The following is a 25,637-nucleotide window of genomic DNA, read 5'->3' as shown; positions in this document are numbered from 1 at the left end:
ACTACATGTGATCTCAGTTTAGCTGCTTGCAGGAAAAAGGAGAAAGTCCAAATGGATTTTTTAAGGAGTATATAACACAACAGCTTCAGGCTTCTGTGTTTCTTTCCCGCAAAGTCGATTATTGCTCTTGGCGTGTGTACATCAAGGAAAAAATAGGTGTTAAGCAACAAGTTATTATTCAGTAAACCAGACTCACAGAACAAGTGAGTGTAAAAACTGTCAGATGAGGAAAAAGCAAGGAAAAAGTCGAGCGCAGCGCAAAACAAAAGCCACGAGAGGTAGAAAAGTCAAAAGTAAACTTCCCACAGATGAAAGTCATATATCTCCATCCATAAAAGTGACCAGTCAGCAGACAGCTCACTAACAGGTGTGTTGTGCAGCAGTTCCCACGAACCACCAAAATAATACTCTTGTATTTTATGAACCGTGGTTTCTGCCTCTTTTTTGGAAACTATTATTTCCTTTGTGACGATATCTGTTTAACCCACAGGCTCCTCAGCTTTGCTTCCATGCAAATGTCCACTCACCTAAGCTGTCCCTCTTTTCTTTTACTGTCAGAATGTATCGCCAGCTGAATATTTTGTTTCTACAAACAATAAGCATTTTCTTTTTTCCACAGCACATCTGCTTGCAAGAGAGACAGGGCCTTAACACCTGGAAGTAATAAAAGACCAATACTGAGGAAGAAGATAAGGTGGGATTATTGTTCTGTGTGAGGAAGAGATTATGTTCAGAGGAAAGACAGGGAGGCATGCGGCTAAACTTTCACCTCTAACGACGGGGCTAAAAAGCAACCGCTGATTAAAAGTGAAACGAGGAGAGGAAAAACATTTAGAAATGACTCACTTACAGTGTCATCTTAAAATTGTCTGTTTTGTATAGAATATGCATCTGTCAGCCTTTCCCCCTCAAACCCAATAAGTTTATCACAGAATGGAATAGATGAGATGCCCTGGATACACAACATTAACATTTCAAATGAATATAGACGACAGAAAAGGAACTTCTCATTTTTTTTGGCAACCCAACACAGAGGACAGGACAGAACAAGAAAGGTAATTATTCCGTGACATCCAGGCACCTTTTTCCATTTGCAGGCCAACATCAAAGCACTTGGATGTGAGGGAAATAAAGAAACAATAGTAAATGTGCATCTCTCCAGGTATGTGACCCCACGATGCCCTTCACACACACACACACACACACACACACACACACAGTATGTTGGCTTGTAACAAATAATTCACACAAAAACTTAAATTGAGGACGGGGAGTAAGGGATTCAACCATCACTCCCTTTCTCATCGCTCTCTCGTGTGTTGACTGGAATGACATTAGATGCCAGTGCTTGTTTGTGCTCTAATGACAAGTAAGGGGGGGGACTGCCGTCTCCATGGCAACAGCCAAGGCTCAATACATCATACCTTGTTACAGTAGTCAAACGGGGACAGTTGGTCAAAAATGAATATGTCAAGGGAAGAGTGGAGGGAAAGAAGACTGCGCAGTGTTTGTGACGACTTTGATAAGTGTAGCATTTAAACGGCGGCCTTGTTAATTTCAAGCTGCAGCAGGAGGCAACAATGTGAAATGGATGTTCAGTGACCTTGGCTTGATACGGCGAGAGTGTCACATTCATATGTGAAGGATAAGGACGGCATCTGTGTGTGTTGGGGGCAGGGAGGGGCTTTGGGCAGCAAGCTGCAGATTAATTGTGTATGATTCACATTTGTAGGAACTGTAGCTCGAAGATACTGAACCTCAAAAGACAAACAGACTCCTGTCACTGATTTAACGATGAACTAAAAAGACTGAGGACATTTGTCATTACACCTTCTTAAGATAAACAGATGCAGCTGAAAGACAGGGGGATGAGAAACAAGCAAACTATTTGGCCTCATACAAACAAAAATCTGCATCGTGTACTTTTATTTTATCCGATATTATGTTCCACTTTAAAATAATGCTAAAATGTTAACTCAAAATGACTGATTCACAAATGAAGGCTCGGTTTGTGGTAATCACAGGTGACTTTGTCCCACCTGTCCAAATGTGTAATTGTCACTCACACACTTTAATGGGTTTTTATTGTGTCTTTCTGCTTCCCCTGAAATTATTTGGTAAACATGTTAAATGTAATTTACTCAAAATGAAAAGACGGAAAACCACAATTTAGTTGACTCCAGCCTCCGCCCTGAGTGACAGACACAGGGTCAATCAAACAGGAATCTGCCTTCTTTCTGATGCTTTGTCTCAGCAGGCGCCGTGATTGGCCCCCATTCATGTAGCGATAATGAGTCATTCACTCACTTCACAAAAAAAAAGGACTCAGTCGGACCCTGTAAGATTTAATTATGGGATAATCTCAGGAAGACAATAGTCGGTGATGATAAGAGAGTCATTACTATTTGTATGTAATCAATGTTTAATATTTATCATTCAACAAGCTCTTATGGAGAAGGCTTTAATGAGGACTTATCTTCACTTGAGGCCCCCTTCAGCATTTTCAGCTCTCACTCCAATTGACATTTAGCGACCTCATGTAGAAGACAGAAGTGGGGCAGACCGCGTCTCCCACAGGATCTGGCAGAATCTTTGAAATCTGTTCACAGAGGGTTCATACGAAGGGTTAAATTGTTGATGTTAAATGGCATGTTGGATTCTGCTGGCTGCCTGCTAATTAGATTGTAATTACAGCAGAGCTCTGTGTGCTTGTCTGTTCCAATTAGAAACACTTTTGTGGCTCGTCAGCTTGACCTTTCTTTTAAAACTACTCAACTTTAAATTAACGACAGATACAAGGTGCAAATACTCAAAATAGCTGCTCGGAATGCTCAAATGATCATATTTATGAATACCACAAAGACACACATGCTCACTTCACTAAAGCACTGTACTTTACTGAGGTAAAGTATTCGCATCACTTCAGTTTCTCACATATTTTTCCACGCAGCCAAAATCAAATAGTACCCAATCTTGATTTAGTGAAAACAGAATTTAGGAATTTTATAAATGTGTTAAAGAATGAAACTATAGTTTTAAATGGTTTTTTAGAGATTTTGGAAATCATTCCTTTGGAAGTTCATCCCATTCCCCGTTTCTTTTGAAAAAACATGTGGTGCTTTAAGAGCCGCTCACTTTAACGCAGCAGAAATGTGTCCTTCACATGATCACGGAGCATGTTCCTCTGAACACATGGCTTGATTTGTGCTCTGATATGTAATGTCAGTGCAGTGTGACATTATAGACAGGTGTTTGCCTTCAAAACCCCTCTCGTCTGATTGAATTGAACACAGATGGACTCCAGAGAAATGTCGAGGGTCAAGAGAAGCTGAAGGCACACATTTCAAGTGTCATTGATTGTGATAATGATAAAGTTGGATTTCATTTGGTCTTGTTTTAAATAAAGTTTTCTGCTATTATTGGTCATTGGTTGAGGTTTATTTTTTTAAGGGTTATGGTTACACATGTTTCTGTAAAACCGTTTAAAAGCTCTGTACTTGTGTTTCTGTAAAACAGTTTAAAATACTGGCACACCATTTGGACGGTGTCCAGCTCCACCATTTGAAACATGTATACTTTAATAATTATATTTATTAGACTGACTGTGTGTGTGTGTGCAGGATATGAAGCGATAACTGTGGCCTGGTCCATTTGCAGCAGTGGTAGTGTGCCCTCCCTTTCACTGAGAGGAGCTCTCACACTGACTGAGGAGTATCTGAGGCATCCACTGCACACCTGGTCTCTATTATCTCTCCATTTCACAGGCTTGCACCCCCTAACAGGGCAGCCTGGGAATGGGCCTGGCTCTTTCATCTTCTCATCATTATAGCAGCCAGCCCAGGGTCAGGGCACAGTCTGACAGGCATTCCAGCAGCAATGCACTACGACTGATTTTGGTTAAGGTTTAAAAAAATACAAAAACCAAGTCAGAGAAATATTAATAAGAACAAGTCTCAAAGCAATTATTGTATTAAGAATTCTTCTTGGAGCTGACATTCTCCCCACAGCTATGTGAAATCTAACGCGGAACCCCAAAGTTGTGCCTCCCGCTCCCCTCCTGCTTTCTCAACGGCATCACCTTCCCTCACCCAGAGCCTCCATCGTGGCTCATGTACGCCGTCTCATTTCAACATAGAACAAGAGTTTGCTGACAAACACTTATGGAAGGCGACGTTGTGTTATTTTAATAAAAAAAACAAACATCCAATGTGTTTACGAGTGTGCGTTGGATTTGTTCTGTTGATTTATCACTCTTAAATCTCGTCCACTGAGGGACATTTGAAGACAGATCAAGGAGAAGCCAAATTCTTTCCTGTCTGCTTTGTAACTGTTAAAGGGCTTTAGCAGACCCCCTCAGACAATCTGTGAAACACATTGAAGGAGAAAGGATACACCACCTGATGGTTCAGGTCTGACATGGTCCAGCCATTATTATTTTGCATATGAGAAGAAAATGAGGTGTGATAATTGAACTCTTATGTACTTCAGCTCACTCTCTCACGACACTATCAGCACGGCAGAGGCAGCGCTCACCCAAGGCCTTTTTAATGCATCATCACTTTGAGGTTACAGAAATGACACCATGAGAAGCACTTTGAAGTGAAGTAAAATTATCCCTTATTTCTGCCCCGTAAATGATTTATTAAAGGGTAAAAGAAAAAGGGGGGGGGGGGGGGGTGGAAGAGGAAAGACAGAGGGCAGACGAAGGATAGAGAAGGACAAACACATTCCCAGCACATATTCTCTTCATTACCAGTGAGGGGGGGGAGCCGATCATTCAATTACTGACTGCCGTCACAGGCTAATATTCCTGCCTGTCAGGGCCCATTCTGGCTCAGTTTTGGTCGGAGCTCTTCTGATGGACCTCATTTCCTGTTAAACAGAACCAGAAGGTGCTGTGAAAATGGCGACACCTGATCCTGTGTTCAAGGGATGGGAAACGCTTTGGCAGAAACCCAGGGCCTGCCGAGGCACCCGCTACACCTTCCTCAGCATGAAGCCCGTGCAGACGGGAAGCCAGCGAGGCAGAGGTTTAGTCACAGGGGTTTACAGGCCGCTCACTTCATCAGTGCAGGTGCGCTTGGGAAGTTGACTCAAACCTTAGGCTGTAATCACAAGAATCTGAGTAGGTTTTTTTCTATCTTTTTATTTTATTTGATAGATTAGATTGAATCAGTTTGACCTGGCCTCGAGGCTGTGGCGCACTGAAAAAGACAATGTGGTAAAGCAAAGAGGTATACGGAGAGTTTAGCCCTGATGGTCCTTGTGAAGCCCTTGAAAGTGGCATTGCAAGCTGCTCATATGCATAAAACCACAGCTTAATGTGGTCTCCAACGTGTCCTTGTCTGCAGCATCTACTCGTCACAGGCTCCAGTTTGTCACTTTGCTGCAGGTTCAGAACTGTTGACACACAGTTTCTCAGCATCACTGAGAAGTTCTCTAGTCATTCGCTCACACTTTTCATAAAAGCAAAATGTGAAGCAGCTCATCACAGATGCAGAATACAGGTTAAAGGTAAACTGTGATTCCAAGACGGCGCTAACTGGTAAGTAAAATGACTTCAGTTGAATCAGGGGAAACTAAATAAATAGAAATGAGTCCTTCAGAGACTGAAACAGAATACTGTGCTGGTAGTCTTTGTGTTATTTGTATCCAGCGCTCGATATCAAAGCTGTATCTGCATCTGTTTCTCAGCATCATCTGAGAAAACCTGCAAAGTCCAGACACTGGTGGTGATGGTGATCGCTGACCTGATGAGAGTGATGACGGATAGAGAATGATGGATTAGGTAAGACTGAAGCGAAATGTTGGTGATGGGGAGATGGAGGGTGTGCATGAGAGCAGCACAAAAGAACTAACAACACTTTTTAAAAGATGCCATCGAGATCGTTTGAATGCTTGAAAGGAGCTGAAAACAGAAAGTGAGACTGTAATGATGCTGAACTTCAAGCTACAAAGCTTCATTGGATCTCGCTGTAACACAGTACACAGCTAGTATATTGTTTTACATACACATCTCATCACAGTGTTTCTAATTCTGTATGAAGCCACAGACAGTTGCAGGTGGTTTGAGCTGTGAGCTGTGAGCTGTGAGCATGTTTGCACGCGGGCCTGTCGTCTCTAATGTCGGCAGGAGACTCTGACCATATACCGTTGTGTGGAACTGGATGCTGGGACATATGGTAATTTGGTTTCCCTCACAGCCTCTGCGTTTGTGGTGTTGAGTGGTATACCAACCTCAAGCCAAACAACCATTACAGAGAGCTCTGTTTTGGATTTAACACAAGGCCAGAGATGACACAGCACATCCACAGCTATTTTAGTCATTTTGACAAGAATCATCCAACATTTGTGACATTTGTTCCGTTCAAAGGCAGAAAGCCGATACTGAAGAGCTCTGGAAATGCGAATAACCCATAATTGCAGCCAAGCAAGAACTTAGACCTCGGAATGGTAACACCACCCAGCTGGGGTCAGAGTGTAAGAACAGAATCTGTGATATTGTATCCAACAGAGTGGTGCTTGTCTACTGTGCTGGGATTCTGTGGTACTATGTCACTTGTTATTTAGATACATAAAAGGTTGACTAATGGCTTCAGGAAGTCGTGAGCTCCCCCTCTGACTGAAATGACCGAGTTACTGAGATGCATTGAGAATGATAATTAAATATGGGGCCAAAGATTGGCAAGGTGGGCCCTGTACCTTAAGGCCAAGGGAGAATGGGTTTGGGAGCGCACACTGCCTACGGCCTGTGTTAGAACCAGGCGCTAACCCAATTTCACACTGTGTGACTGGGCCTGGCCTGGTTCAACGCAGCATCTGAGTGTATGTGCCATCTGGTCCAGGCCTGGGAAGGAAATGGCCTTGCTTTTCACACTGATCGGATTAGGGTGTTTTTAATTCATTCGAGATGTGCCCTTGCGTGTTAATTGGCTCAACATGGCCAATGAATCTTGCCTGTTGTCTGACACAAGATGGACTCTTTCTTAAACATCCTTTAAGGTTTTCTATCTCCCCACATTTTAGCCATCGCTTACAGAACACATTTACAAAGTTTATGAGAAAATGATTCATATTTCAATATCAGTATCAATTCATTTCTTTACCAAACAAAACAAAATGGATAATAACGTTGGTCTTAAGAGGGTCTAACTTAAACAAAAATAGTCTCCAGGGTGACAGCAACGCACTTGTGAATTTTATGAAGACTCTCGTGCTAATTTAGAAAGTAGTTGTTGGTGTGTTTATTTTTAGAGATCATATTTGATGCCCTTTAACAGAAAGCGATAGAGAAGCATTTCATCTTTTATCAGTTCTTACTCCTTTTAATGCATTAATCACATTTTTCAGGCTTAATTGTCTTTCTTGCTACTGATTACATGAGTTGCACGCAGCCACCTCTGATTAACACGTTCACATTTTTAATTGTATTCATTAGGCTGGGGCACTTTCAATCACTTGTCATCGAACTATGACTCACTCACGGCACATTTAAAGGTACAATCAGTGATGTCGCTGATCACTGACAGTCCATCATTAGTGCGTCTCAGATGGTGTAATAATTCAGTTTTGCTTAACAGGCACAAAAGGACCAACGAGCTGGTAGAAATGTCCAGGTTCTCTAATGTGAGAGCGTAGTCTAGCATCTGTTCTTTTCCTCAGGTTCCACCAACAGCGTATAATTAGGAGTGGTTTTAGAATAATTGCTAAATGCTATGATGTGCAGTCATGTCCTACTTTGTCAGTTAGCAATCTTTGAGTTTGGATGTGATTCATGATGAAACACAGGAGAGGTGGAGGGTGGATGTGATTGTGGCGCACGCTTCCGTGTTTTCTGGTGATTTTGTTGGATCAGTTATCTTTGAAAGAACAAATAAATAAAACATTACTCACACACACACACACTGACAGAGGAGTCCAAACGTGTGCAATTTATGCTCATACTTTTTTAATGTATCACAATGAGCAAGAAACATACTTGATGAAATATTTTCAAAGGAGTATATTCAATTACCATCTACAATCAACTTAACTAGGACAACAAGGTTTTGTGACAAAAGTTTCTTTAAAAGTCTGAAGTTCCGTGTGGTTGTATGTATGTTAGGTTCCATGTAATTTGGTACAGTTTGGAAATCTTCATCATATAATTACAGTAACAAAAAAGCTAACAAGACTACAGTATAGAAAAGACATCAAGAACAACATTTTTGGTTTAACTTGCTCTTTTTTGTACATTGCAAGGCTGTTTTTTTCTACCCTCGGATGGGCTGCCTGGAGCCACAGAGCCATGCTTATGAGGCTCGAAGGAGGAGAAATTGAAGGAAAAAACAAACTAAAGAAAAACTAAAAGCATAAAAAAACATTGTGGCACCAGAAGTCACAAAAGGAACAGAGAGCTCCAAGTAACAGTTCATCTTTCAAGTTGGAGCAAATGGTTGTTTGGTTGTTAGTTTGGTAGTTAATTTTGGTTAATACGCTTTTTTAGTGTAACTGCCTCTTTAAGAATGACACCTTTGAGAACCCTTCCCTTCTCCCTGTAATTAATTACTCTTTTTAGATAATGCAATCAACAGAGAGAGGGGTGTGAGCCGCCGTTTGACTGGAGAGCTTTACTTGTCAACCAGAGACAAGCACAAGGAAATGAAACAGGTAGCATCATGAACTGGGAGAAATGAAGCCAGCATCTCTGTCCATCCTGTCCTGAAATTTGGAAAACATCTGTCAAAGAGCAGAAGCAGAGGCAGAGCTGGAGAAAGAAAGAGACAGACAGAAAGGAGAAAGAGGCAGCTGGAGCCACTTAAGTTCAGTTTCATCTAAGGACTTTCCTCTCTGTGTCACACATGTCCATTGGTTCCAGAGTCCATTCCCATTACAGAGTTGTGAGTAATCAAATAAGGAGGTGGTTTTAAAGCTGTTTTGAGCCTGCTTTCGGCCCCCATGCCCAGTTTTGGTGTGCCCGCAGCCTCTTATGTCCTCCTAATGAGATCTCCAAAGCTTCCCAGAGTCCTTTTTTTTCTTTTAATTACTTCTTCATCTCAAAAACCAACAAAAAAAAAGAAAAGTCAATGCCTTGTTTTAAATATATCTATATCTGTATACAGGTACACGCTCATTTTCACAGTGGGCAAAAGATGACCTCCACAGCAAAACCTTCTCATTATCGCTCTCTTTGTAAATGTCCATTAAAATCAAGTATCCCAATGTAAGTCAGTGGATCCAATTATCCACAATAACGTGTTTGTGCCACAATAAAATATACACTAGTCTGGGGCACAAATTGTAATTTTTTTTTCTTTTTGTTTCAACTGCATAAAGCTTTGGCCACATTCTTATATTCTATCAAAGTAAAAACTGCTCAGTGCTTTTCTGATCGTTAGCATTAAAATTTGATTTTCTAAATTTCAGTTCATAATTCCAGCTTTGTGGTTCCTTTTGTTTCGTGTGTAACATATAAAAAATAAAAAATAAAAGGCAAACAAGAAAGAAATTGAATTGATGCTGGCTCTTATGAAACACACACACACACACACACAAACATACAAACTCAAACACACTGTCCATGCTGGCTAAATCTAATGCAGAGACCTCAAATTTGTCGTCCACAAAAGAGCCCAAAAGATTACACTTTGGAAATAAGAGAGCAAACAGTATCATTGAGACAATGAATATAAAGAACATTATCACACCATAAAGTGGCCAGGTCGTATTTTTTCATTTTTGTTTCTTACTTTCAACAATTCAAATTAAAGCTAGTGTTAATTTACGATTAAGTAATGTACAGAAACTAAAATACAAATACTTATATGAAAATAACAATACATGTCTGAAAGTATCTGAAATTAAAATAAAGGAAAACACATGAGCAAAACTGTACAACTTAAGATTTTTCCAAAATATGAAAAGTACATGTGGACAGTATTCCAGGGAACCGGTCTTCAGAGAATTCTTAAGCTTGCAGACCAAATCTACTGACTTTCAAAAGCATGCTGTAGTATTAACACCAAATCTCTGCAAGACATTTCTGACATTGTGCCTTGGATTTATCGGGGGTGATACAGTAGTGGCCAAAGGTAGTTCTTCACAAATTTAAATACGTCTGGGTTTTGGTTTAAAAACTAAAAGTTGAGATCATCAGCGGGAAGGTGGGGATACATATGCAGTGAAATGAGGTGGGTAACTTCTTTGGACATGAAAGCATCCTAAGTATTTGAAAACAAGGGACATCTCCAAAAAACTCCTACTTTTCCAGAAATAATGCTTTGGAATGAAGATGTCCCTTAAGAACCTGTAAGCTATGTGTGGAAGTGGCACCCTGCAGACCCATGGGATAAGTCACTGGTGGATTTACCAACACAAAGGGGCAATGACACCTTAGCAAAACAGCCATCATTTCCCTCTGAGACTAGTTGAATGTTGACTGGCATAAATGTTACTAAACCTATGAGACACATCAGTACCAGATGTATTATATACATTTTTTGGTAACCACTATTACTTGCTTAACAAGTGAGCAACAACCTTGACTGGATGGAGGGATTTTCAGCAATGTTCCAAGCCAGCACAAAATGACATGTGGAGGTCACATTGTTCTGTAACCAAAGATGCAAAAAATAAAAATTACACAACAGTTTACAGTCACTTTTTCAATGAGCAAAAAAAAAGAAAAAAGGAAAAGATTGTGACAATTAAAAGCAAATAAATCAAATTGGATCAGTCCTTGCTTAAGAAAAATCCATCGTGACATTTGGAATGCACTGGTCTTTACAAACGTTATAGATCATTGGCTTTAAACATTGGTCTGTTCAAAAAAGAAAATCGGCAAAATGTCCTTTGGAACATATATTCACAGTCTTCAAAGTTCCGTTTTTGCAACAAGGAAAAAAAAAGGTGTTGCAGAGGCAAGAAATTGGTTTATTGTTTGTTTTAGTTAAAGCTTAGCCAAAAGCAAAATGAGCATGCATCTAGGTACTCTTTTTTTTCTTTCAAAATTCTACATTAGCAGCAAAACGTATGTCCTTGAAGACCAGACCTTATACATTTTCTTTAAAAAAAATGGACATTTGAATGTGACAAAAAGTCAAACAAAGATTCATAACCTCTATCTTACAAACTGCAATGGCTCTGTAACGGTGCTACTCCACAATGCAAGGACAAGGGCCCTTTTTGGTTTTTGGTATTTACGTAAAAAAGCTACCTGTTTGCTTGCAAAGAAGCAAAGACGGCAACTCTGATGCGTACTCCTTTATCTTTTAAAACTTTGTTTTCTTTCCCCTAAAAACAGCAACAAATTCTCAAGTATAAAGAAGCCTCTTTTCTCATCTTTATGCACCAATGGTGAAAGTGTTTAGTCTTTGGATTTTCTTTTTGTCTTAAAGCGTGAGAATTATTATTAGTATTCTTTTTTCGTTTTCATTTATGACAAAAACAATGTCAAAATGAAAATAAAGACTGTAACCACACTACATGAAGAACAAAAGACCTGCTTTGTAGTGCACATACCTACAAACACAGGAGAGCAGAGAAAATTAAGTGCGAAGAGAGGAACAAGTCGAGTGAGAAATACAAGTCAGACAGTGATAAGTGCACAGAGGCAACACAAAAAAATTAAATAAAATAAAACTTTCAATATTTCACCCAGGATCTTTTTCATCTTGGTCAGCACAACACCAACCATTCCATAAAATTTAAATAATTCTAAAAGAGGATCCTTCCTTGTCAGGAGGGGCATTTGGGTGAATGTTTCCCAAGATATTGAGAATAAGACAGAAATAAAGTGTAGATAAATTACCTGTCCATAAATCTAGTCTATTGGAATGACCAAGACAACATCAAATGAAGCGTCTTAAAGTTGGACAATACAAAAGCTAAATGTACACAAAGTTTTTTCAACCTACCATACTGTTTAAATTCATTTCCAATGCAACAATCTACTTAACACCAAAAATGTTCATATTTATCATAAATACAGAAGGTTGTTTTTTTTTTTTTTTTATCCAAACTTTGTATCACCCATTATTGTATCTGCAGTGCTCTCCTTGTCCGGGTTTAATGGGATTGCTATTTCCTCCCTTTTGAAAGGGATTTCTAATGTTTGAATCAGCAAATCATTTACCCTTTTTGAATGCCCAGAAACAATGCCTTATTAAAATTGAATTCAACTTAAAACTTTCTATTATTAAATCAAGTTTTGAAGAAGAAAAAGATGCTCATCTCATGATGGAAAGAAAGAAAAGTGTAAAACATGGATTTCTGTAACAGAAAAAGGTGAGCTTTGACCTGAGAATAAAATAGACATTACATTATTCTTTTAGTTTTGCAAGCCATTGGTATCTGAATGCTTAAATAGCAAGAAAATGATAGACTATTCTCCCATACAGTACATACTGGCTTTTTGTGACTGTGCTATTAAGTAGAAATTATTACAAAACAAAGGGACAGCGTGTTGACTATTGTTTCTTCAAAAGGGTTCTTGGGCCATTTGTGGAGTTAGAGGCAGTCCACTGCCATACAGTACAGCATTCCTATACCATTACCCAAAACATAACTGCAGTGATCTCTTCTATTCTCATATATTAGTATGCATGTATTTCAGTTGAGTAAAGCTAAAACAAACAAACAAACAAACAAACAAAAAAACAAAAAACAAAGTGGAAACCAGCATGTTGATATGGGAAAACAATCCACTAACATTTAAATTTTTGGTTACAAGCTTTGGAATTGCAGTTAGTCTTTACACATCTTTTCTGAAATTGGTTTGTATATTTTAATGTATTTTTAACATTGCTGCTTTTTATGTTTTTCCATTTGTGATTTTTTTTTGTCTTTTTTAAGTGTTTTTTTTTTTAAATATTGTCCATCACTGAAAGCTCTTTTACAATCTGATGGAGTCTGTTCCTACGCTAGCAAGATTACTACTACAACTACTACTGTCTTTGACAAAACCAGGCTGCTGCGGCTCCTCCACCGTTCTGCCTAGCCTGTCTGCTGACTTCTGACTGCTGTCAGAGTCAGACTCGTCAGTAAAGACGTCTGTTGGTATCGAGGTCTGAACTCCTGAGGTGCTCAATGAACTTGAGGTAACCGTTGAAGGTGAGGACACTGGAGGAAAGGAGGAGGAAGAAGAGGAGGGACTGGCATTGGGCTTCCCAGCTAAAGCTCTGGAGAAAGGGGCCTGGGGCCAGGGTTTGCCGGTAGTTGTGGTGGTGAGTGGGGTAGTCGAGGAGGAGCACAAGGAAGAGGAGACAGCAGAGGATGGCATGGTGGCTGATGTTGTTGGCGGGGTAGGAGGGCTGCTGATGGGATGAGTGGCAGACTGCGAGGTAGATGCGGTGTTAGGATTGGGGAAGCAGGCTGAAGAGTGAGGTAATAAACTAGTAGCGTGCTCTTTGGCATTTCTGGCTGATCGCTTGATTGTTCTGTGTTTGTGCAATGCCGATTCCAGGTGTTGACCGAGTGCTTTCTCCCCATCCAACGTAGTGTCACAAGCCAGGCAGTCATAAAGACTTCCAGCCCCTGCACCTACGCCACCGGGGACACGCAGCAACATCTCTTGCAGATTTGCCACAGACTGACCAAAAAAACAGTTAGATTTAACGTGGGTAACAGCCGCTTCTTCCTTGGTGAAAACTGCTTGACATTTGCGGCATGCCAGTTTATACTGCACCTTGGGGACAATGTACTGGTCTAGATGGGGGTCACCAGTTTTGCCATCCATCTCTTTCTGCTCAGTGGGTATTTTGTTATGAGAGGAGCTGGAAGAGGAGGAGGAAGTGGGGGGAGTACTGGGGTTGCCCTTCTGTTCCTCTGTTTTCACTGGATCTTTGGCAGATTCTTTTTTACGATCCCCCAAGGATTGAGAGGGGACTGAATTTTGGCTCGCCTTGGGTTTCTGGATCTGCTGAAGCTGCCGCTGCTGCTGCTGCTGCTGCTGCTGTTGTTGTTGTTGTTGCTGCTGCTGCTGCTGCTGCTGTTGTTGTTGCTGCTGAATTGCCTCCTGCAAGCTCTGCTGATATTGCTGGTAATGTTGCAGCAGGGACCCTGGAGACAGGCCCATCAATGCTTGTGACAATGCTGGGTTGTAAGGGAAGAGACTTTCCATACCATACATTGGTTGCAAGTATCCTCCTTGGAGAGCTCCAGGGATCTGTGGGGTGTAATATGGGGAAAAGCCAGGCATGAAGTAGGGCAGGAACTGGTTAGTGAGGAGAGATGTGGGATCAGATGCCAAAGCAGCCTGTAGAGCTTGAAGCTGAGCAGGATCTACCACATACTCCATGCCAGGTGTAGGCATAGAGGTGGCAGGCACAGCTGTGTCTGGTTTCTCCTTCTTGGCGCTGGCAGCAGAAGTCGAAGGAGCAGGGGTGCTTCCAGTTGATGATGGAGTTGAGGGTTTCTCTGTCTTTTCCTTGGACTTCTCCTTCTCCCTGACCTTCTCAGAATCACGTTCTTTAGGTGGATCAGGCCGGGAGCCGGATTGGGTAGTTGAGGAAGAGGAGGTTGATGTGGTAGTAGAACTTGAGTGGGAAGCAGATGTGTTGGTCTGGGCTGGGCTGGATGCGGCATGAGATGATGAAGAGGGTGGCTTGTTGGACAATCCAGATGTGGGGAGGCTAGGTGAGGGAACACTGGCACCAGGCATGTTCAGGAGGTTTGAAGGTTTCGGAGGAGTTAAAGCTGAAAATTTTGCAAACATAAACAAAAAGAAGAATTAATAGGCATAATGTTTGATGACTGAAGAAACTATTCAGGCCTGTCTACAGTGGAAAAAGGCCATACAATAATGTTACACATTCTTAAATATGTCATCCTATGATAGACTGCTTCATAAAGAATGAGGGTTTTTCCACTATGGTTAATTATTGTTTTGATTAGGTATTTAACAAATCAACAGAAACATTTGCAACTATGCATCTCAACATTTTTGTTGTGTCCAAAAGTTTGTGCAAGGTGATGACGTACCTGAATTAGATGAGTTAAAGCTCGAAAGAGAGGGGCTGCAAACTCCTGGCAAAAGGACAGGAGGGATGCCTTGCAGATTTGAATAGGCTGACTGGAGATTCAGAGCCTGCATGGCAGGGTTATCAAACATTCCCTGCTGCTGCATGGCCTGCTGCTGTGCCAGTCCTAAAACCTCATTGGCCTTCTTAATGCGATCCATCTCTTGTTGGGCCATAAGCTGGCGGACAGTGGCTGGGTCAAAGTATTCTTTCTCTTTATCGATCTGGCTGCCAATGGTGTCTTTTACTTTGGAGATATGTTGCTGGGAGAAAATGTGATCACGAACAGAGAGGCGAGCACTGTACTTGACACCACACAAAGTGCATTCAGTCTTCGGCCCCTCATACGATGTCTGATTTATTCCAAAGTGCTTGGCCATGTTGAGCTTTGCCTTTTTCTCCTTGGCACGGGCATTTTGAAACCACACCTGAACCACTCTCTTTGGGAGTCCAATATCATTACCAAGTACCTCACATTCCAGCATAGTGGGAGTCCTGTAGTCGCTAAAACAGGATTTCAACAGTTTCAGCTGGAGGTTAGTCATCTGGGTTCGAAAGCGCTTTTGTCCAGGTCGATCTCCACTGTCGATGCTCCTGGTACCCGAGGCTCCGGGACTTGGCGAGCAGGGGTCCGCCATGCTGGATGTCTCACTGTGGTCAATTATATGTTCATTTTCATATTCCTTAGCATAATAGCTTGTTGCAGGGCTTACAAGCCCTGAGGACATCTGGTCATCATTTTCAAGGTTGGGGACTGAGCCCACAGACTTAGACAGGTAATCACCACTATTGTGGCTGTGCTTTGCATCAGCACTGTCATTATCAGCATTAGCCTCATCACCAGTGGTTGTATCTGTGATTGCTGTATTCACGGAAGAACAGTCGTCATTATCCAGTTTGCTCTGATCAAAGCTCAGGTTCACAGCAGACATGGCTGCGCTCTCGTAATCTTCCATTCCCTCTACCTTAATGGACGAAGGGCTCAGTAGAGCCCTGGGGGACAAATCCATGCTTTTGTTCACTGGTGACATAGAGGAGCTTTGTCCATCACTGTTTGCAGAGGCCACTTGAGAGTAACTTGATGTTTCTAAAGCATCCATTTTTATTTGCAAACCCTCCTGTTCAGCGAGACTTAAATTATATCCAGCACGTTTAGCTTCATGCCAGTGACGAGAGCGAATGTGTGCTTCAAGTGCTGTTTTTGCTTTGAACAGAGCTCGACAGAAAGGGCACCTACGATGAGCATGAGCTGGCCCAACTGCTCTAAACTGACCTTTCCTCTCTCTAGCTCTGGTATTTTGGAACCAGACTTGCACTACTCTCTTTTTTAATCCCACCTCATGAGCAATGTGGTCAAGCATTTTACGTGTGGGGTTTGAATCTAATAAATACTTCTGATAAAGGATCTCTAGCTGCTCAGGTGTGATGGTGGTTCTGAGCCGCTTATCTCTCTGTGGCTCTTCTCCACTATTTGTGCTGTCGTTCTCTCCTGGACTGGTGCCAGCTTTCTCCTCTAACTTCCTCTTCAGGGAGTTCATGGTGGAGGTGGGGGTGGACGGAGAGGTGGCAGAGCTACTTGGGATCTGTGGCATTGCCCCAGAGAGTAGCTGACTCGCCAGGAGAGGATTGCTGGGATCAAATAGCATGAAAGGCATGTCAATTGGACGATCAAGAAATTGAGGGTGGATGAATTGATTCTGCACAGAAAGGAAGTGTAACTGCTGATGTTCCTGCCAGTGCTCAAAAGATGGGAAGCCAATCTTACACTGCTCACACTGGTAAGGGATCATCTGTTGTGCTAGTTGTGAGGCAGAGGTCAAGTGTTGATTGAGGCTCATATGAGAACTTTGTGATGTGGCTTGGCTTGTCTGAGTGGCTGAGGGACCACATTGTTGTTGTTGCTGAGAGAAGGAAGAGGATGAATGTTTGATGGACTTGGAAGATGTTTGAACCTTCTCTTCTCGCTGAGGTCTATGGTGGTGTGACTCAGACTGGGGTTGATGCACAATTTCCTGCTTAATAGAGGTTTGGGTTTCTCGTGGATCAGCGGAAATCTCTGGTAACTGCTTGGGCTTCTCATCATAGAGATTTGAGGTGGATGCTGGTGATGCCTCCTCTTTCTCAGCAGATGAGAGGTGTGAGAATGCTGAAGTGGAGGGTGGGAGTGGGCAGAGGCTTGAAGAAGAGGGCATTGGGGTGTGACAGGAAGACCCAGAGGGAGTATAACATTCATTGGAAAAATCTACTGAGTCCTCATTTTGGCTGTCAGACTGTCCATCCTCATCTTCATCTTTGTAACACAGCTTCTTTTGGTGTTTTATTAGATCAAATATGCGCTGGAAAACCAGACTGCATTTCTTGCACTGGTAGTTCAGATTTGTGGTGCGAATATAGCGGTCATTTGACAATTCTCGTCTTTCACCATCTTTACTCCCTTCACCCTGGTTTTCATAATTCTTCCTGGCCTTCTGGCGGGCATTTTGGAACCACACAACAATGACACGTGTGGGGAGGCTCAGAAGGTTAGACAGCTGTTCAAATTCATCATCTTTAGGATAAGCATTGGCATCAAAGAAGTCTTGTAACACTCTTAGCTGGTAATCAGTGAACCTAGTCCTGGAAGATCTCTTACTTCCATAATATTCTTGTTTTTGAGGTTCAGGGGAAGGAGGTTTTGAGTCAATTTTGACTTCTTCTAGAGTTGTTATTGGTGGATTATTAAAATTGTATGGAGAGTCTTTGTTGCGTTGCCGTTCTTTAAAAAGGGTATTTCGGAACCAGTGTTTAATTACTTTTTGTGGCAGTCCTGACTTGTCCGCCATCTCTTTAATCTGTTCCTCATTAGGTGAATTGTTGATGTCAAAGTACTGTCGCAGGACCCTCAGCTGGTCGTCTGTGATGCGGGTACGAGGTCTCTTGTTCTGCTGCTGCTGCAGCATGGCGGGTGTGAGCTGTTGCTGATATAGTTGGGCCAGGTCTGAGGCCAGATTTGCCTCAACGGATGATAACTGGGGGTTCAGATGGGCGGGCAAAGACTGAAGAGACATCGACTGCATCATTAGCGGTGAGAAGAGTGGCAAATCCATTGGCATGGGAATTTGTGCCATTTGAACTTGTGGCTGTGGTGGAGGTGCAGTTGGAGGTGTGAGTGAGGCAGCAGACACTGGGATGTTTGGTGTGGGAGCTCTTTGGGGTGGAGGAGGGGGTGGAGGAGGAGGAGGTGGGGCAGGAGCAGGAGCAGCCTCTGGTGTTGGTGGCCTTAGTGGATAGAGTTTATCGTAATGCTCTCTGTATTCCTTTGCAAACCTCTCAAGGAATCGAAATGGAAAGAACGCCTGATGGATGTGCTCCTGGTGACTCTTTAGAATCAGTATGTTTGAGAACAGCTTGCCACAGGCTTCACATTCCAGTTTCTCCAATCCCTCAATGGGGTCCACCACTCTTGTTATCCCACCTGGACCACTTGATCCCGTGGGTCCAGCAGTTTTCTTCTGAGCTTTCTGTTTGTTTTCATTGTACTGAATGACTAACTCAAACCCAAAATTTTCCAGCAGGGCTTTGGTTGCATTACCTCGAGCATCTGAAGCAATCCTTGGTGGAGGCAATCCAGAATCATGGTTTATGTTAATTGAAATATGCTGAATGTCCTTCTTTTCTTTGAGCTTGCTGTCCATAGAATCCCTGTTAACATATTCCTCATTTTTTCCTCCAGTCATTTCCTTCTCTCTTTGTATTTCTTTGTCTTTGTCATTCTGAGAGGAGGGAGGTTTCTGTTTTTTTTCAGCCTGTTGAAGAATAGATGCACTCTGCTGCAGCAATGCCATCTGATTCTGAGAGTGAGCCTGCTGCTGTTGCTGCTGCTGCTGTTGCTGCTGTTGTTGTTGTTGTTGATGAAGCTGTTGTTGCTGCTGTTGATGCTGCTGCTGAAGGTGGTGGTGCACCAACTGCTGCTGCAAACAACTCTGCTGGGCCTGCTGTGCTGAGTTTTTTAGATCTTCCAGTCGTGAAGCAGTGGAGGATCCTGCTAGGCCAAGTGCTGAGTTACTAATGTTGATTTCTGGGTTCAGCTGGAATTCTGCTCCAGGGATGTAAAAAGGGAAGAGCAATTGCTGTTGTTGCAGGGGTAGAAGTGCCTCAGCTGTCATTGGGAAGTGCTGCAGAAGTGCTGGGTTGAATAGCTGCGATTGTAATAGAGCAGCCTGCTGCTGAAGCTCTTGCTGAAGCTGAGCTTGAGCTTGGGCTTGAGCTTGAGCCAACTGCTGCTGTTGTTGTTGCTGTTGCTGAAGTTGTTGCTGTTGTTGTTGCTGTTGCTGCTGTTGCTGTTGCTGTTGCTGTTGTTGTTGTTGTTGTTGTTGCTGACCCCTTGCTGAGAGCATATCTGCAAATGTAGACTTTTTCACCTCATGGTTCTCAGATGGTGAGGAACGACAGCTCACTGATGAATTTCCAAGGCTTTCAATAGAATGACTCTGGCTTTTATGGTTTCCACCAAGAATACTTTGAGTTGTTTGAGACCCAGAAGAGCTGTGGTTGGTTGAGCTAGTACTTGAGTTAGTTGCTGGGTTTGGACTTGGTGTAGAAGTGCTGATGCCAGACCCTCCACCACTTAATCCAGGAGTTCCTGCAGAGCTAGTAATCCCTCCCGCTGCTTCAAGTTTGGCTGCCCTAGCTTTAGTCTGGTGTAGAACAGAGCGCATGTGGATTTCCAGAGTGGAACTCTGGCTATATGCCACATTACAAGTGCTGCATTTAAATGGCTTGTTGTCAGGGCTGTTAGTAGGCTCAGGTTGACCAGTAGTGGACTCCTGAAGAGCCCTCTTCACCTTGTGTAAGTGGGAGACAGAGTTATAGTGAACCAGAAGAATGTTCTTCTGTGTAAAAGACTCTTTGCACACAGTACACTTGAAAGGACGAGATGGATCCAAAAACTTCTCCATTGTAAAGTTGGGGCCCTTTCTGAACGGCAAAGCACGTTTAGGTTCAGATCCAAAATCTTCCTGCAGTGAGCCAGAATCGCTGCCTGCAGGACTTTGTTTTTCTTCAGGGTCACTTTCATCTCCCTCTTTGTCATCTTCTCCTAGACTTCCATGCTCCTCACCAAGTGATGGGTCACTCATTACCATAATATCTCCATTCATCAATAAGCCCCCATAAAGCTGCTGGATATCAGCTTCACTGAGCTCCAGGTGGCTGGTTTCTAAGTGTTTCTTCAAGGCCTGCAGGGTTCTGAAGCTTCGCTGGCAAAGGCAGCACATGGTAGCTGCCCTGATCACATGGTACTGTGAATGAAGCTGTAGTTTTTCCACAGTCTTGAAGGCCAGGCTGCATTGGTTACAGCGGTACTTGTAGACATGGCGATCTGAAACAGGCAACTGGGGCCTTTTGTTGTGAACCTCATTAAAGTGCAACTGGAGGGAGTTGGAGGACTTAAACACTTGATTACAGCCCTTCTTCCAGCACAGGAATCCTGTGGCATCATCCTTCTCTGGTTGTTGATCTTCGAGAGGTGACTTGCGAGCTTCAGTTATTTCTGTAGGGAATGACGCGCCCTTCCCTGGATCAGCATCTGATGCATCTGTGAATAAATATGCCAGATATAACAGAATTAAGTGACTACATTTTCACAGCAACATTTATATCAAATACACAAAGCCATGGGAATGCTCAGTCTTATTAAATGTAGACTAAGTTGTGATTACCCAGTGCAATAACGCGTTTGTTACACAAGAGCCAGACTACTCTACTTGTTCTTTTAAGTAATAAATATGTTGCTTCATTTCTTTTACATTACCCTCACATTTCCAACAGAGTCAGACACTTACCAGCTTGTTTCTTTGCATCTTCAGAGTTAGAATTGTCTGTGGCATGAGTGGCGCTCTGGGACTCCCTGTCTGGACTAGATACAGGTATGAACATGGATGCTGGCAGTACTTCAGTTGCTGTCACCTGGAAAAAAACAAAACACAAAGGACATCTGGTGTTAATTAACTTTGCTGAGAGACAATGTTATATTTCAGTTCAATTCCTGGAAAACTACAGACCCAAGGAAGAGGATACACACAGTAGTTGCCAAGAAAGTGGTCATACAGATGAGTAATTTGAGATGTAATGCTGCAGACAAACATTTTTATACAGCAGTAAGGAGACTACATTATCAAACAGAATTAAATCTCACACAGTTGCTTTTCTTGAATTAATCCCTCAACAAGAACATATGAACGAGTGGTTCCACATAATCATACCCTCACGATTGATTTTGCACTGGATGCAGCCACATCAGATGATAGTCCTAATGTCATATTGCACCTTGATTGTTGAAAACTTTATTTTGGAGAACTAATAAAATAGGACTGTTACAAAAAAAAAAACTAAAACTCAAAAAAATAGTTATTGCAATAGTGAAAAAATGGAAACTGTGTTGAAAAATCATTACATTCCATTGCTGATAAAAAAAAAATCTTTTTACTTTTTTAAGTAGAACATTTCAAGGATGAATAATTATTGATTGAACAAGGACAGCAGTACAGCCCCGACTGTGAGTGCTCTTAAAACGTTGAGGTCAAGTAATGTGTTCATGACAGTAACCTCTGTTTATTTCTGCTTCTTCTTATTCTGTTTTCCAACACCCAAAACTCACCAGCTGAAAGTGGGATCTTGTCTTTGTCATTTCCCTTTAGGTTAATTCAGCTCCACTATCTTTCTGTTTTGTCGCTGCACCTTCATTTAATTTAAATTTTGACACTTTTAATACACTTATAGAACTTAAAACTTCAATCGTTAATTCAATTGTTATATATATGGCCATCAAGACCAAGAAAAGTGCTAAAGGTAAAAGAGTTTATACTATTAAAGACTATTTAACATTTACACAAGAGACGTCCCAAATGAGGGAGACAATAAGTGAATAACAAATGAAAGAATAAACCTTTGTGGACCAATGGTCTGGATCACTTTCACTGTAGCAGCAAAGTCTCAGATCAAACTTCCATTGACAAGAGTTGCATTGTGACCTTTAGGTCTGACGCTTTGGTTAATCTACCATATGCTCTCTAATTACTTCTCTGATAGACAGAGTGCAAAAACAGCTTCAAGTACCGTAGCATGACATGCAGCCAATTGCCAGATCCAAATGGAGCCGCATCATCCTCGAGCAATGAGGGTTTCAAGGTTGACACATAGCACACCCAACAATCTGCTTGGTTTCTGTGTTACCTCGCTCTCTCTCTCTCCTCAAAGTGACGAGAAACGAGACATTGATGCAATCAGCACAGAGAGTCACAAAAAATGACAAAGTGAATTGTTCACAACAAGCGCTTCAATTGACAATTAGAGGAAAGCACGCAGTATCCCAGGGTCACTTTTAATTTGGACGGTCTAATTGGCAAACATAGTTCAGAGTCATCCAGCCAGACTGGAAATTAATAAAGTGCAATTACTTTCATTACTCAAATCTTATACAGACAGAAAATGACACACAGCGAGAGGTCGGAGTTAAGGAATGTGCAAACATGTATGCATGCATTTATATTGCATTGATTATAAGGACGATATATGGTACAGCGAGACATGAGGGACACGGGGCAGAGACAATAGGTGGATGGAGGGTGGATGGATGAGTGAAGGCGTCATTATACATGCTTGACAAGAAATAAAAGTCACCTATTTCAGAATTAATTACACTTCTCTCCTTAGACACGTGAACAGGATAAAGTACCTTTCCATCTGCATTCAGCAGTTATAAAAAAGGTGCTGCTTTAATGCGTGTTATATTACCTCTGTTCTATCACAATACTCTTATAGTGCTTCAGTACATTACAACCTCCTATAAAAGAAATAAATATTGCCGTCTACCATACTAATGTGCTTGCCATTTACTTTCTAGATGGGGGATGAAGATGGCGAGGCAGCAGAGAGAGCCATGTTTTATTCGGTGATTGTCCAGCGAGCTATTTAGCTTCACAGGATAGAACAGAACAAAGATTTGCTCAGTGATTTACAAGAAAAGAGGGCAAATAAAATTTTATTTCCCCTTGATGAGCATTAAAGGAAGCAGGGAAAGTATTCTCTTATGGTAGAAATGTGTGCACTAGTGCATTGCAGCTGATTTAAATCTAACTATAGGACATGAAATTCAACAATCACAACTTTACATAACATATCATTTTCCTGTAGTGGGAGTCGACCTGATTATTGACACAGGAAAAAAAATAAAATCTGTGTTGTTTTATCCACTGTCTACACATTGTCTTTAAGAGAATTGATTTTACACGACATGTAGAGCATTATACCATATTAATTAAACCCTGAGTAATCTGTGTTACAGTTCTTTTACCATATTCATAAGAAAAGACTTTTTGTTTTGACTGGTGCACAGGTGATCGCAGACATGGCAAGAATGTCAGTGTGATAATAAATGAACTGCGAGTAAAGAGGTCTGCTCATCTTGAAATAATTAAACAAATCATAAACAGAATTCCCCTCCTTCAATGGCCGTGATTAGCCTCTTCAAGCCTCTTTCACAGTGGCTGCATTAAGACAATTAAAAAAAATATGCATCTTAAAAAGGGCCAATCTATTCCAAGGAGCCTATGGGATTGCCTGCAGCCATTTTAAAATGAATAGAATTCTTTGTGTATGATGGAGAACTGAATGTTGGCAATTTAGGAGCAAAGACAGGAATGCTAATTGTTCTCCAGAGTGACAGCATGTTCTTGGCATTGCTGAATCTTTACACTGGTCCAAGGTCTGACCCGCGCTCTACACTCTCCCTGACACATACGACACAGATCAAACCTTTGCTGCTCTGTTATCTGAAGTTCTTTGTGTCTCTGTATCGTTTTCGTTACGTCCTGTCTGACTCTGAGCAGCATAACTCCAAAGGTTAAGAGTGGATTTGGATGAAATGTTCTGAGGATGCAGGTTGTGGCCCCGGGAAGACACGAGAAGATTAGTCGTGTTGATATGAACACGATTCACCTTTTTCAGCCTTGGCAGAGATTTGCCCTCTTTGAGTGCTTTTTTAGTCTTGTTTGTGATTGTGTTTTATAATTGTCCCTTTTTCCCCCCTCAGGTCTCTCTTGGAAAAGAGATCTTAATCTCAATGCAACAACTAAATAAAGAATTACCTCGACGATCCATAATTTCATCGACTGTGGTATTTCTGTCAAACGTTATTTGACTAACAAACTGTGGAGAATGAATTGACCTAAATACTTGTGTGTTTCAATTGCTATGGGACGACATTACGACTTTAAACAGTAGATCTGATATATGCCAACCTTATAAAACCAAGGCCAGAATCAGGTGACCGGTCGGAGAAATTGAAATTGGAAAAATGAAAAAAACTGGACACATAAACCTCACTTCTCAAATCAAATCCACACATACACACAGTGGAGTACTTACTGTGGCGATGAGCTTATCAACGCAGTCGGGCGCCACACTGTGGAGGTGTGTGAGGTGGAACTGCAGGTGGATCTTGTTGTTGAGCATGTCCTGGCACAGCGGGCAGCGGAGCATGGGCTGGACAGAGTGCTGCGTCATCACGTGCATTCTGAGACGGTTCAGATCTGTGTTGGTGAACTTGCAGTAGGGGCACTGGTACATCTGCGTGGAGGCGAAGGCAGGCACAGAGAAAAGGTTAGAAGGCAGATTCACACGGGGTTCATGGAGGTGAAATGGGTGTGGTGGGTGAAGAAGGAGCTGCAGGTTAGTGCTCAGTTCTCCCCCTCCGTCCCTCTGATCACACAGAAGTGTCTAATACTGAGCACCCCAGAGTCTTGGCAACCACTTCAAAGTGTTCTCATCTGTCAAATACTATATTGATTTTCCACCTTACACACAATTAGCAGTGCAAGTGCAGCAGAAAGGCTAAAATCATTTTGAGCAGGAAAAATCCTTCATATAACTAAATAACCAAATATCATTCAAGTACTTTTTTTACATTTCATTTTAATTAATGAGTAAGTTTCAGGCTCGTAATGAGGGCTCGGTAATTGAGTGTAAGATAGAACTACTACTTCAAAGAGTGTCATGAGCATGTGAAGGCACCACCGTTTCCAACTCACCTGCTCAGCAGCAGCCTTTTCAGTTGTCCTGGGACGCTTCGGGGAAAGAGGGCTCTCTGACGTCTCTGACCGGGAAGACGGCCTTTTGGAGGGGACTGGGGACTCAGCCTGGTGCCGTTCCAGGTGGCTGGACAATGCTGAACGTATGCACAGACACATAAACAAGAGAGAAGAGCAGACGAGACAAGGTGAGGACGTGAGAGGCCTGAGAGGAAGTCAGTCAATAACGCTGGATAAAGAGCTTTGGAATGTCTTTTACATAACTGCATTTTATAGGAAATGGGCAGAGTGTTCTTATCCAACAGGTCTCCCATGCTGCTGCTGCATGTCAGGATATCATGCAACACTATAAACAGCTAATACAAATATTAGTTTGCCACAGGGTGCAGCTTTGGGTTTCACACCACCACATAGTTCCAGTCCACATGAGACAAGGTACACAAACATCTCCAGACCTCATCATACAATAAGGCGGGCAAAGAGAAACACAATTTGTTTCTGTAATTATGTTTCCTCAGCTGTGCTTAATCTGGGCTTTTATGGTTTCACACACATTCGACGCATACAACGTCAA

General features: G+C 42.0%; 1 protein-coding gene across 6 annotated transcripts in view; it reads right to left on the bottom strand.

Annotated features, from left to right (window-relative positions):
• Positions 1–7,926: 7,926 nt before the first annotated feature.
• The window catches only part of zfhx3b (zinc finger homeobox 3b), a 212,955-nt gene continuing 195,244 nt past the window's right edge, over positions 7,927–25,637 (bottom strand). For all 6 annotated transcript variants that reach the window (XM_058629592.1, XM_058629594.1, XM_058629595.1 and 3 more), the window contains 5 exons: positions 25,064–25,200; positions 24,402–24,602; positions 20,819–20,942; positions 14,959–20,571; positions 7,927–14,673 (listed from right to left, as the gene is read on the bottom strand). In XM_058629592.1, the coding sequence (XP_058485575.1) occupies positions 12,872–14,673; positions 14,959–20,571; positions 20,819–20,942; positions 24,402–24,602; positions 25,064–25,200 (7,877 nt within the window). In that variant the 3' untranslated portion in view covers positions 7,927–12,871. The remainder of the gene's footprint in view (positions 14,674–14,958; positions 20,572–20,818; positions 20,943–24,401; positions 24,603–25,063; positions 25,201–25,637) is intronic.

The sequence above is a fragment of the Solea solea genome, chromosome 5 (assembly GCF_958295425.1).
Source record: "Solea solea chromosome 5, fSolSol10.1, whole genome shotgun sequence".
NCBI lineage: Eukaryota > Metazoa > Chordata > Actinopteri > Pleuronectiformes > Soleidae > Solea > Solea solea.
The sequence above is the reverse complement of the archived record's forward strand: the minus strand, read 5'-3'. Positions and strand labels throughout refer to the sequence as shown.